The 14,408-nt window shown below is 44.7% G+C and overlaps 2 protein-coding genes across 2 annotated transcripts; both read left to right on the forward strand.

Annotated features, from left to right (window-relative positions):
- Nucleotides 1-679: 679 nt before the first annotated feature.
- On the forward strand, nucleotides 680-7,103 carry LOC128726623 (eukaryotic translation initiation factor 4E-binding protein). The gene is made up of 2 exons (XM_053820439.1): nucleotides 680-1,139; nucleotides 5,734-7,103. Exons 1-2 carry the CDS (start codon nucleotides 992-994, stop codon nucleotides 5,970-5,972), a joined length of 387 nt encoding a protein of 128 aa, XP_053676414.1. The 5' UTR covers nucleotides 680-991; the 3' UTR covers nucleotides 5,973-7,103.
- Nucleotides 7,104-8,358: 1,255 nt separating this feature from the next.
- On the forward strand, nucleotides 8,359-14,048 carry LOC128723480 (NADH dehydrogenase [ubiquinone] 1 beta subcomplex subunit 10). Its single transcript, XM_053817226.1, has 4 exons — nucleotides 8,359-8,461; nucleotides 8,708-8,843; nucleotides 13,495-13,634; nucleotides 13,713-14,048. Exons 1-4 carry the CDS (start codon nucleotides 8,374-8,376, stop codon nucleotides 13,853-13,855), a joined length of 507 nt encoding a protein of 168 aa, XP_053673201.1. The 5' UTR covers nucleotides 8,359-8,373; the 3' UTR covers nucleotides 13,856-14,048.
- Nucleotides 14,049-14,408: the final 360 nt, after the last annotated feature.

Genomic DNA, 14,408 nt, shown 5'->3' on the forward strand with positions numbered 1-14,408 from the left:
GAAGGAAGAGCTAGAAGGCAAAAAAAAAGGCCGCTGAAAGACGTGAATTTTTATTATTTTTACGGAAGATTCTGAGCGGTGGAGCCGCTTATTCTTACTCACTCACTCGCGTTCAGGCAGGTTTCCAGCGATGTGTGCGCTTAAGCGCGAGCAGAAGAGAACATACGAGGCGTATGTGCAGAGTGCACAGTCGGAAAAGCGATGGTCATGGTATGGAAATGAGCTGAATAGTCGTCATGTGGCGTTAAAAAAATTAGGTAATTTGCTCCATATTCTTGGGGTGGCTTTAGAAGGAAAATGAGAGGAAAATTGTGGCCAGATTTACTACAACACAAATGTCACTTTACCCACTAAAGGTCCTGTGAGGTCCTTCCAAATGAATACTTCTTCCCCATTGACTGAAAACCCAGCAACCTATTTGGAAAATTTTACTTCTCAATTTTCAGCAGTTTTTCACCTCTCTCAACGCCGGAAAATCGCAACCATTCTCTCTCACTATGCTCACAATCGGCCACTAGATTAGGTAAGCGGCGTATTCCGCGAGCGCGAGAGCGAGAGCGCACACGCTCACCCAGCCGAAGCGAGACGGCAAATGAACCGCGAGCGCGTGCGTTGGTGTTGTTTTCGTTCGGGTTTAAAAATGGAACGCAACCGCGGGACAGGCCACAGTTCGGTTTCAGAGATTGTTCGCGTGCTTTTCCCACTCGGAAGGACGGAAAGAAGCTACGACGCCACACACTCGCTCTTCCTGCCACACCGGTGTCTTTACCCCAGTACGAATTGATAACACCAAAACCACCCACCATCCAGAAAAGAAAAACCTACGTGAACGATCGCTTTCCCGAAACCACCGCGCACTGCCAGCCGTGTATTTCGCATCCAGCCTCGCTCCAGCGCCAGTGTTGTTCTTTTGACTGCCAGGAAAATTGCCTACGAGCGATTTAGTGCCTCTGCACCCCCAATCCGAACGAATAATCCAGTGCCCTGCAAAATGTCGGCCTCACCGATCGCACGCCAGGCTTGCGCCTCCATCACCCAGGCCATCCCGTCCAAGCGGGTGTTGATCCACGATCCGTCCGATCTGCCGGATCTCTACTCATCCACACCCGGTGGCACCCTGTACTCGACCACTCCCGGAGGTAAGTTTTGCTCCAGTTCCAACGCATCACAAGCAAAAAACCGGGGAAAATGCCATTCTGAATGGGGGAGGCGGGTGTGTGTGTGTGACCGACAGAATGTGTGTGTGTGTGCGAGTGTTTTGATTGCCACGAGCCAGCACGCACGTACGCAATCGAAGGCGAAGGTGCGCATACTCACCCTGTGTTGCGTATTCGCGAGTGCGAGAGCGAGACCACCCCGTCCACCGTGCGTGCGTGTTGTTGTTTTAGGGGATGAATGGGCTTCGAATTTGCTGCACCCCCCCTTCCCGGTTTCTCTTAGCTATGGAAAAGCTACGCAAAAATCGCTCTCTTCGTGGGTTGCGCGCGCGAGGGCACGTTTTTACCGGCGTTGGTCGAAAGGCGAAGGTTACTACGCAATAGCCCGTAGAGTGGTGGATTTTGAATTTTTCGCAGCCTTCCGCGGTGATGCTACCAGTGGATGTGTGAGTGTGTGTGTGTGCGTGTATGTGACAAAGCAAAGCCCTTCAGGATGCCTTTGCATGGTTTCGGGATAACTTTCGATGGAGCGCAAAAAGGGTCGTTTGAATCAACCGGCGAGTTGAAGAGAGGTTCAGCTCGAACAAAGAAACGTGCTAGAACCCCGTGTTGCTCAATCCCAGATGGCTGGGTACGTTGGTATATCCAGCCCTCTGCGTTAGATTGCCACAATCTCAGTAGGCCAAGAATCCACTTAACCATCTGAGCGAGTGCGCTGCTGTTGGGGGGATGCTTGAAGCAACTCGCTATCGTTTTCGGTTGATAAATAAGCGGCTTTGTACAACGAAATATTATATATTACAAGACACACACACACACTACACACACAGTTGATCCGCTGACGAATTCTTTTTGTTCGCTATCATGTCCCCATGCACACGACGGTGGGGTTCTATTTTCGGTGCAGCAAACGGCGAGAATGGTTGGTTATACTTTATTTAATGTTGACGCACTTTTGGCCAACGAAAAATGAGAGCCCCCCATCGAAACCTTTCAGACGAGAGCAACCAAGCAAGAAGCGTAGCACATTTTCGGTTCGGGTAGCGTAGAAAGCGAAGCCAATTTAGCCCCCTTGGGAGGCGGCATTTTGGATTGAATTAAATTCATGTCATCGTTCCACTGGGAATTGTCCGGTTGGTGGACATCATCGAGGCGAGTTAAGGCCCTCTTTCCAACACGCTGAACACCTGCGAGAGCTGTGCTGGTAGCTTCTGTGAGGCAAGGTACGTTAAGTGTCACTTGCGTTGAGGTTATGTTAAGGAGACAAGGATTTGAAGGGATTGCATAGTGTCTTTAAATCGGGCCCAATTTATTTTCGTTGCATAAACCCATCCTTCGACTACGTTTAATAATCCAAACTGCAACCACAAACTCATGCGGTCAAAGAGCAATCATAATTTTTAAGCAAATTGATTCAAACGCAAGTTCCAATCGAGTGAGCCTGTCAAGTCAACGCATCACAGCGATCGCGGAATTGCGAATCATGCGACAAACAAGGAACTCGCGATCGCTGTGAAGACGACGAGGAATAAGAAAATCGTAAAACCGGTTCCTCCCACCGAACGAGTGGCGGGACACCGGGGTCCGTTGGTTATCTTTAAGTCCTCCCGGAGGGATCCATCTAAACCTCCGCAAACGCCTGGGGGACATTTTGCAGCGCCATGTTTGCTAAGCGTGTGTTCGCTTATTCTCCAGGGGGATTATTGTTGATTCCATAACCAAGACACACACGTCATGCTAGAGGACGGCTTGGACGAAAATAGGGAACAAGCAGCGCTTATTCTGGAACCCAGATCGAATGGCGCTCCCCGGCAAGGCTATATTCCTGCGAGTGGGGTTCCAATCAAAATAGGAAACTTGTTCTTTTTTTATTCGGGCCAACACATTTCGCCTCTACCGAATAACACCGGACTGGTTATTATAAAAATAGGCCTGCCCAAAAGCTCTATATAGCGCCTGGTGGAATGAAAACCGAGAGCCCATTTTGGGGAGCCTTCTTTCGAATGCACGCTGATAACCAACTTCGTCCTTCGCGTTCTGGAACTACTTTCGTTCGATCTTGATCCCATTTTAGCGTGTGAAAATTAACCGGAGGCCAGGATTCGCACAAACAAGCGCGTTTCCAAAAGTGAACGTTTGTCTCAAGTCGCATGTGGCTAGAGGAGCCCTACTAAGGACCACACAAGGGCGGGCTGTGTGTTTTGCACACGGTCTCTGTTAAATTCAGAAGAAAAAAAAGCGATCAGTCACCACCTTATCAACCGCTGCCCGAGAAGCCAACGAACCTTCTTCGAACGACGGGCTCATTTTCCGCCCAAGGCAAACGGTTCCGTCCATCCGCCTCACCACGTTCTTTGCTCTCGCGATTCGAAATCAACACACAATGCGTTTGACGCGCCGTCCATCGTCGTCTGATCAGTGCACACGCGTTTCAAGGCCCTTTTGGCCAATCTTATCACGGAACCGGGGTCCCCTTTCTGGCCCGTTTTTCACACACCAGCGCCAGACTGGCCGCAATTGATGCGTGTGTTTATATGTGTGGATCGAACGCTCTGCTCTCTCCTGCGCGTTGTTACGTAACGTTCAATGACCACCGGTTTCTGGTACAGGCAACTAGTACGCACCGAACCGGCCGGCAGGGTTGTAAATCTTGGCAATTTAAAAATAACCACCCCCAAATGGTTGGTGGTTCCCCTGGCAGATAGGGTGGCTAGATTCGTTCACAAGAATTATGCGGAAAAGCTGGCTAACCTCCACCTAGATTCACGCGTGCAAGGCTACACGTACATGCGCGCGTTGATTGGAGGCAGCTTTTGGCTGTGTGATGAGAGCAGCTGATCCGTGGTAGAATCCCAGGTCCGATTGATCCACCACGAGGATAAGAGTTCCACTGACGCGAGAACACACACCCAGTGTTCGACCCACCACAGCACTCGTCGAAACCGAATCAATGGCCGGGTTAGAAGGAAAAGGAAGTGCGCCAACTCTAGACAAACGGGCGAAAGTTTAATTTTAGTCCTCTCGCTATCGTTTTTTTTAACCTTCGATCCTCGGGAGTGTTGGTTAGGGGCGGTTTTTTTTTGGGGAGGCCACCGAAACAGAGCGGTGGTGGCGGCCAGCATTATTCGTTTTAAATTGGCTTGATTTTTAATGCGACTCGCGAGAGCGATTGAAGCGAGGTGTGCAAATAGGGCCCCCGGTTGCGTCACCGGAGGGCACCGATCGTAGGTACAATCTGCTTGCAATTGGTCTCGCAACAACAGAGTTTGCAACAGCTGATTTGTTGCTGCGCGCACATGATCTTCACATATGTGGCTGGTGATCCTCGCGCAGTTGGTGATCGTTGCGCCAATCCAATTTACGCTAACGCGGGGATAATATTTCTGATCAAAATGGCCGCCAATGGCGGGCCCGTGCGGCGGGGGTGTATGCTAATGACTTCCAATCACTAACGTGACCTCAATTTTCTTCCAACTCACCACCAGCACAGTTAAAAGCCGGGTGTGATATGGAAATGCATGGGAAAAAAATATCCAAAAGTCAACCGTTCCCCAAATGGGCTCGATCGTGTAACCCAAAAGGAACGCTTTGTTGGCGTTTTTTTTCTCGATGCGATTAGAAGCCAGCAGGTGTGTGTGTGTCGTACATTGCGTCTTTGTTTGCTTTCGCGCACTGCAAAGCCACTTTATCACAATAAGCAGCAGTTTTCTTGTTTTACTTTCTGCTAATGCAACCAAAATATGCGCCAGATTTTGCGCGCACAGTACATGTTTGCTTTCGACAATGAGTGTGAGTGTTTGTCTAGCACCGTATGGTCGCTTTTTGCGTCTTATCAGCGTGTAGAACGTTCTCGATCCGTTCTCGATTTTGCACATTGTGGACGTTTCAGAAGCCTCGAAAAAACACCCGAAATGATCGATGTTCTCGCGATTGAAAATATCCATCAATGCTGGCCATCCGTCGAAACTAAACGATGAAACGAGCTCTGAACACGCACAAAACGTGGACAGTAACAAATAGGAAATGCTTTAGCTTATGATTAAAATCAAACACCATCCTCCAGCTCACCCAGTATCCTTCCGGTATCTAGCGGGTTGTTGTTTGGCTAACGAACCCCTCGGGTGCGAGTTTATAGGAAATTTGCGATCGGACGCGAAAACGCTTATCGAGTTCGGTATGTGTGTGGGTTTTACGCATACGACAAGCGACATAAATGGTGGGGGTTTGTTGAAATGATAGCCCCTTCAGAGGGTAGGTTGCGAAAACTAAACGGGGTGGAATGAGGGACCGCTAACGTTTGGGGTCCTCTGAAGGTCAAACTGTGGTCCGACGAAACGTGAAACCACGCTTCGCAAAAATTGCCTCGAACAACGCGCGAGCGCGAGAGCTAGGAAAGGGCAGGACTCTACGTGTGCTTGTGATCGTACGATCGCGAGGAGCGGCATAATGGGATGATTTAATTTCGAGCGTGTTTTGCGCTAGCCTTCTGGTGGCTCGGGCCAATCAAAAGCATGTTTATTTGATGAGATAATAATTTTCATTTGTTTGTGCGCTTGCGCTTGCTTTTTGTTTCTAGGTACTCGTATCGTGTATGAGCGAACCTTCCTGATGAATCTGAAGAACTCCCCGCTGGCACGCACGCCTCCGAACAACGTGCCACTGAATCTGCTGCGATCAGGCGTCAGTCCGAATGGAACAGGCGTGCATACGAAGCCACTGTCGACCCTGTCGATGAAGCCACAGAAGCCATCGAACGCCCGGAACTCTCCGCCAAAGTACGACGAGCATCAGGAACAGTTCGACATGGACCTGTAAACAGTCAGCTACCCTATAAGAGAAAGACAGAGAGAGAGAGAGAAGGGAGTGAGTGGATCGTTATGGCGGTGCAAGGATCATCCGTAGCAGCCTTTTGGAGCCCATCGCATCGAGAACACCAGGAAGAGGAGACCAAAAACAAAACAGCGGCGATGGACAGTTTGTGGCTGACGAAGGACTGATCCTTGCTCCTTTTCCGCTTTCTGCACACAAAGAGCAGTGGGAGGAGAGAGATATTATTTACTTTCATTTTGCTATTTTTTTTTCTTGTTGACTTGTTGCGAGTGCGACGTGCACTTGGTGAAGAAGGGAACGAATGTACGCGTTTTAATTTTTGGATAATATTATTAGCATCTCTGAATATTGTGAGCAGCCAGAGGCAGGTGGAGGTGGGAAGTGGTGGTGCAGTGGTTTCGTGCGAAAACGACGCAACACACTCCCGCTTTACTAACCGATGCGCTAACAACTGCACCCAGAGAGAATAGGCATCTGCATAAACCGTTGGATGTAAACTTTATAAGTTTATCGCCATCTCGGTAGTAAGATTAACGTTCTATGTTTTAGAGTATGATAGTTAAGTAAGCAATCCTACACGTTTAGTTTGTGACATTTCTATGGGCCCGCATCACCAGCCAAGGGAGCAAGGACGCATCGTGTTAGGACACATTATTTTATGCTTCGATTGCATTGGTAGGAGAGACACAAAAAAAAAGGGAAATTTGGAGATAGCTATGTGGGATTTCTACAATGCGTTTAAGTTGCTTAGTGCGAGCATTCAAACATTCTCCTTACGATTGTAACTTGTCGCATACCGCTAGGGATGCTTTGTGCAGTTGAGTCCTGTTTCGAGGATTGGCATTCTAATCCAGTGAGAAGCACCAGAGATATGAATATGATAGGAGAACGTGCTAGATTTTCTACTCTCTTACCTTCGAAGAAACCCACTGGTGATTTGAGGCTTCTGTGGAAGATTTCGTTGACTGCTGCAAACTGACCCATCCTCGGGAATTACGGGAAAGGTCGAAAAGGAATCTTTCATATTTCGTATTGGTTAAGCCGGAAGTTTAATTGTACTGACTTGTATGAACCTATGGAGAGAAAAAGAAAGATAAAATCTGTTCAGAACGCATAGCGCTCGTGAGTTTAGTGGATTTGAGTTTTGGGAAAAGAAACCGACAAAACATTGCAATATGATGGGATGGTACGTTCGAGCTTAGCGAACTTTGGAATGAAGATAAAAAGTCACGTGTTTTAATTTTTCTGCTCTTTTCGGATTACATGTGTTGAGTTTGGAGCATTACTTCGAATAGATTTTCGAAGGTTTTGTGGTGCAATTTGAATGTTTACTCAGATAAAGAAAACGTAATCGCATGTTCGTCATGATTAAGGATACAAATCGTTGGTATCAGGTACAAAAAAGTAGATTAGTAGGCTGATTAGCGAGGAGATCGTTCGAGTTCAAAAGCTCTGCAATATAGACTTGCAAGGATACCAAAGCTTATGGGCTTTGAAGTTTATTATAAACAGAGTATAACACACAGCTTGAGCAAGGTATGATAGATCGAATGTCGTCTATTATAACACGCATTATTACACCTGCAGGTACCAACTATCTCTATGCAGTCGTAACTCATGTAATGTTGTAAGGAAAGACGTTGTGAAACATATGATATCTTAATAAAAATGAAAATCTTATATACTATTGAAAGTTAAACTATATCGAGAATTATGTTTAAATTTGAAGATGAAGTATTTGTTTCTATGCTTTCAAAGCTTAACGCATTTTCTGTTTATCGCAGCTATCAACGTTAGAAATGAAACGGTTCTGAAAACCGTTTGGTAAAAAACGCCGTAAAGTATGCAATTTTAGTGCATTTAGAAAAAATGGAATATATTCTAGATTTTACTTAAGTAATGCGGTATTTTTTGAGCCTTCTAAGGATAATGATAAGCATATCTTTTGTCTTAATAAGTGCACAAAAACTGAGTAAGATCTTGTGAATATATTTCCACAAATGTGGATCATCTTGTTTGAAGCGAATGAAACAAGATAAGCATATGTTTTATGTATAGCATCGTTTGCATAAAGTCTTTTAATAAGTTATACATTCATTTTAAAAGCATATATTTAAATTCAGAAAATCTAGTGAAAATTGGTTAAATTTTATCAATTTATAAAGCAGTAAAAATTGGTTCCATCACGATTGCATGTACTGGGCCCTTCAGTCGGCTAAAACATTCATCCGCTGACAGCAACTGTCAAATTTCGTAAAATCTTGTTGTTTTCCTTGCTCGAAGGTAGTCCTGACGATTTATTTTACTAGTGGAAAAATCCGTATAAATTGTACCATTAAATCTCATAACATTCTGCTTTTCTTGTAGAACTGCAAAGCTAGCTAAAATGCCGGAGGCTCCCGCACGTAATCCGCTTGAAGGATTCCTCAACGCCGTGCAGGCAACCATCGACGGTCCTGTGACTTGGTTCCGCGGTGAGTACGAATATTGAAGCAGAAAAGTGTAATTTCAGGACATAAATGTGCGCTGTTTCATATCACGCCATGTGCTTGGCCAATGTTCATGGCCAGTACTATTTGCCTGGAGTAATCGTGTCGGTAATATGGCGATGGCTATACACGAGAACTTGTGAAAAGTTCGTTACATAATTCTGCATAACCTGTGATGTCGTGCCGCATACCAGGACGCCAGATGTAAACAAATCCTCTTTTTCATTACAGAGAAAATTGTTGAACCGAACCGGCAAACGTACCCGTGGTATCATCAGAAATTTCATCGTGTACCGACGATCGATCAATGCTACACGGACGATGCAGTTTGCATATTCGAAGCGAATCAACAATTCCGCCGCGACAAGTAAGTATTATTCTCACGTTGTCATAAGTAAAACTTTACACGCGGAAGATTGGATTTTAGATAAGCCAACTACATTAATCGCAAAGCGATCTTATCTTAAAAGTGCTCTTGAATTAAATAGGGATAAATTTATAGAGATAAATCAAACCGGGATTTTCATATTCATAAGTAGAAAGTATAACACAGTATTCACGAAAAGTGGTTCATAACAGAAGAACGTCTCCATAATTTATATTAGTTGGGCAGATATCAGAAATTCGACTATAAAGCTCAATTTTTTTCGTAATCAAAAATATAATGGAAGGCTTTTGACAAAAGGCATGAATTTTTCTAAAGTTTTGTTTGATATTTATTATATAGAATCGGTTTTAAAATTCACGCCCTAAAATTCAATTCGCTAAACCATTCTTTGAAAGTAAAGCAATTAAGAGATAACAATTTATCTTCGTTTATCTGACCCTCACTGCTAAATAGGCCGCCTTTTAAACTTTGTAAATAATAATTTAATTTTCTTTTGAAATGGTATCTTCTTTAATCTCCATTATCTCCCTGATATCTTCTTTAATCTCCATTTATTTAATAGATTGGACAGAATGCATATGTATATTTATTAGAAAATCTTTTATATAATCCATATGCTAATAAGCAGTCACATGAAGATTTGATCTTTCGTTTGTCTCAAACATCAGCCAGATTTTCAGAAAACACAGCGCGTGACTTGTCACTCTATACGAATGTCGTGAGCAACTTCCGTATTACAATTGCATCGGGCATGTAGATAGAAGCATCCATAGCTGTGTATAGAGCGAGCACTGTTTGGCATTTCTATTGCTCGTGCAATCATGCATGATCCATCTGCCATCGATCATAATTTGCCTCCGGCCCTGCGTGCTTGGACGTGCCTTTCGAAACGCGATCCCCTCGCGATCGACTCTCTGATTGCTCACTGTGGAACGGTGATCATAAAAATAAACACACAAAATTAAAATCTGCTCAAGCAGGAAACCGCACAGTATGAACACGGCACATACGAAAAGGGAAAAAATCATCTCAATCACGGTACAGTTTGCACACGGAGCAACAGGAATATTACGCTGGTGCATTTGGACAGACACAACATCGGAGGAACCGCATCCAACGAACCGTTCGGTTGCATCGAACGAGTTGGAACGGGACGGAAACGTATAACATTTAGACGAACGATTCGAGACGGAACACTATAAACACTTGTTGACAATGTTGTTTAGAATGGTGAAGATTTTGATCACTATCAGATAGAACAGGTTACCCCTGCCCAACCTGAACATGCCCCGCTGTACTGGTATGCATTTCTTAACCCGCACCTCGGCCGTATTCTTGCTGTACTTCGTGTACTGCTTCGGATTCGCCGCATTTCCCATCGTTGGCGGTGACTGTGGGATCGGTACCGGGATCGGAAAAGTCTCGTCCTGATCACACCCTAAACGTACTTGACGTGTCGGGCACGTGGCGGGAGTTAAGCAGCAAGCGATCGCTTCGCTGACGACTTTCGCAGCAAAGCACACAACCTGTGTGCTGAACGATGGTAACGAAAACTACGACTGGTCCCATGTGCCATCGACGTTAGTATTGGGATGTTTGGATCGATTTCGGATCACCAATCGATTGGGGATCGTGCATTGTGGGATAGAATGGCCCAAATGTGTGGTCATAAAATACCGTTTTAAATATTTTACGTAAAAGTATATGAACGTAACATTAAAAATAACCAATTATGTTCTCTGCGCTATCAGGAACTTTCTTTTATTATGCCTTATATGTACCACACATTCCTATGAATCTAATATTCCCGTTGTCCCGAACAAGGGATCGCATTTGTTGGCCAGAAACGGCTAGTAAACATTGACCAAATCGTTACCCGTTGGTGTTTCGTAGTTGGTTTTGCCTTGTCGATTGCCATGCGCTGGCTATTGAATGTTACCGGTTCCGTATTTATAGGGTGATTACGGCTTTATCGTATTAGCTACCCCTTGGGTGTTTGGGGCGCGCACCATCTACAAAGGGTTTGTGCCTTGTTACGGATCCATTTCATTATTCGCTCAAGTGTTATCTTTCTCTCTGCGTTGCGCGAGCTATAAAAAGCTGGTTCGTTTCGATCGGTTTCGCGATCGCGTGAGGTTTAATTGCAGCCAGGTTCGCGAGCGGCTTTGCCATCGTACACGATCAAGTGCTCCCAGTGTGTTTGCAGCAAGCATGCTTTAGTTATGGAGCAGACAAATATGAATGAAGGACACCACCTCTGGCTGCGTGTGTGTGGTCGACGAGTGGTTCTAAATCTGTCCGCTGTTCCAGAGGCAAAAAGGCGGGGCACAGAGCCGTTACGTGCGAAGCCCGTTTTAAGTGGCATCCATGCGCCCACGGCCGTTTTGGAAGGTACGCAACAAACAAGCGATATCATAAACATCCGTTCACGCACCGGCACAATGTCAAGATCATCTGCTTTATGTTCGGCCACGGAAAGGGTGCTGTCGTCTACGACGCGAATGTAAACGTACGTGAGCAACACACCTGCGCCGCACCACTTTCACTAGCTGGCTGCGGAGGTTGCCAGCACCATCATGTATGTGCATCGTCTGCTCGTGTCCGTTGGCACTGATGGGCTGCCTTCCCTAGTATCGTCTCGTCGATGTGAATGCTGCCAAAACTGGTCGCCGTAGTGCTTGTCTTTGCCTGGCTGCTCGTTGGTGAAGACTGCTCACGTTCGTTTGGTTCGATCTTTACGGCAATGAAGCGATCTGCAAGCGTTGACAGACTATAGATGTTTTAATTAATTAGCCCTTTGATACTATGACGCCAAATAAGTTGTTGGTAATTGGAAGGATTAAACATCATGACCAACCAGCATGACCTTTTCCACATGAATATGATTAATCAAAGTTTGAAAGCAATGGATTCAGATGTTGAAAAATTCCACAATGTATTAGGAGAGCCAGTTTAGTTAGAAATAAGTACTGTTGTTAATATTTTAATAATTTCACAAGATTTTAGTAGAGTTAGTCAAGCAACAACTGCTCAATTATAAGATATTTTTTATTATTTAATCATATTCACACTATTCATCGGCTAAAAATCGAGAGGTTTACGTTTGACGCAGACATTTTAAGTGGAATAGTTTCTTGCAGCTCATAAAATTACCTTCTTACCAGCGCGAACCGATATTCAACTTTACACGCGCGTAGTTAATTATTTATAGGGCGGCACATTGTTACATTTAACAACAGTCGGTATCGGGGCATGGAAAAGAGTTCTGTTTCCCTTTCATTTGCCGGCGGTGGTCGCATCTAGAACCAGCGGGAGTTTTAGGACGCCAAAAAAATAAAAGGGGGAAAAGAGTTACGATTCGAAGAACGGCATAAACATATGCATTTCAACGAAACGTTATCCCGAACACAAAACCACCTTTCCTTTCTTCTTCACGGATGTTTTCGCAGTGCGAGGAAAATTTGTTTGTTGGTCAATGTAAATAAAGATATTTTTAACCGGCCATCGGGACAACATTATCATCGTGGCTGTTGCAGTGTGGTTATGGAAAACGCGTTAAACACGATGGGCAGAAATTTGATGTTTCCGGCTTTATTGTTATTATTATGGGGGTTGCGTGCGAATTTTTCATTCCGTTTTGAAACGGTTAAAACCATGGCTGGGCAATATGCGCCCGGTGGAGGCGCATAGTTATTTGTAAAATCATAAATCGCACCAAAAGCACCTCCTTCTCTCTGGGGGATATACTTCGGCTGTCTTAAAATTATATCATACCAGCTTTGTCATTGTTATTGTTATTTATTTAAGAACGGCCTGGCCGTATTTAGATTTGAATAATTATTTGTGAACTGAAAGGCATTTCCTCCCAACAGCCGCAGATAGCCTTATCCCGGGCTGACTCGGTTAGCTTTGTCATTGTATAGAACACAATTTAAGTGGTGATGTTTTCATATTCATTTATTGTTGTTTATACACGTCACCACTACGAAAACGGTAATTGATAGTTTAACCGCGTTTTATGGAGCACCGCCTCAAGCTGTTGAAATAATATTTATATGCAGAATAATGAAAAGCAATTGACTGTCTATTGCCATAGCACATCAATTACGACGAATGATCGCTAGGGAGCAGGTTAATGCCCAACAACACTCTGGAGTGATGTAAATATTTTCCCAAACCACCGGTAGAATGATTGATTGGGTAAACTATTTCTCGTTCTCTTCCCGACTGGCTGTGGCGTCCTTGCTGCTGAAGCTCATCGAGCGGTAATCGATCGGGTTACCGATCGTTTTAAAATAATAGTCGTATTAATTTTAATCCCATCAGCTGGTGCTGTTGTATTCAGCGAATACTCTCAGCATCCGCATGGAGCCTGTTTGTCTGGTAAACGGATCGGTTGCTCACGATCGACTATTTTCATCAACCACTTGAGCGGCTGATATTTCTTGTATCAATTTAGGAAAATGATTCATTTGCTGATACGAGAATTGTGGTAAATAACGCTTTTAGCATTGTAGTCGAGGGCTTCGAATTAAAATATGGTTTGTTAAATGATTGTACAAAATATGGCATTGATAAATGAATTGACCATTCAACGTTTGTGTTTGTTTGCTGTTTTTTTTTTCAACAGAATGGTCGACAACGAAATTCTTGCAATCCTACGCCAACGCTTTGAGGACTGCGTGATGTACGAACAGCCGGACCACGCGCGTAAGTGCCGATCGATTCTGGATACATACGAAAAGGCGTCCGAGAATTGGTTCATCAAGTGTAAGTAAATCGTTGCTATTCTCATAAACGCGGTAACGCTTTTACCTTCTAACCGCGCCTGATGTGCTACCGTTGCAGATGGTGACCTCGGTGGCTATGCTAATGCCAAATCGGCCTACATGAAGCAGAAGCATCGCATGATCTGGGAAAGACGCCACGGTCCGGTCGGCACGGGCATGAAAACTGCCCCCGGTGAGGAAGATGGTACAGGTGGGCACTAGAAGCACAACTTGCTTAGCCAGGACGATAGTGGCACAGCCATCGTTTTTTTTTGTTAAAATAATTCTTCCTCGCTCGCTTGATCGATGATCGTTCGTCGGGGAAGAAACGCGTAGTTGTGAAAAAAAACGCCGAAAGAGCATGTCGCGCTCACAATCTATTGAATTGGAGTGTAAATATAAGATGCAACCAAAAATACACAGAAGTAAAAAAGGAACAATCGATTTTCCGAAGCGAACTATGGAATAGAGAAAAATGAGAAATGTTCGCGTGGAAAAAAATGCACCAAAAAGAAGCAAACTTCAATAGTTTCTTTCTTACGGAGTTTCTTTCATACTGAAAGCGATAGATATTCCAAACAGTGGACATCTTCGTCAGCATTCTGCTCAAACGCCCCCCACGCTGCAACGATACTAGCGCAAAATCCAGAGATTGTGTCTCTACGGACTTTTCTTCTTTATTTCAATAATTGGTTTATTAAAAAGATTTAATAGCTTTACATTCCTCTTCAGCCTCCCTGCTCCGCGCTACCGTGCCGTACCTTTTCAGTTTTAT

The sequence above is a fragment of the Anopheles nili genome, chromosome 3 (genome assembly GCF_943737925.1).
Source record: "Anopheles nili chromosome 3, idAnoNiliSN_F5_01, whole genome shotgun sequence".
NCBI lineage: Eukaryota > Metazoa > Arthropoda > Insecta > Diptera > Culicidae > Anopheles > Anopheles nili.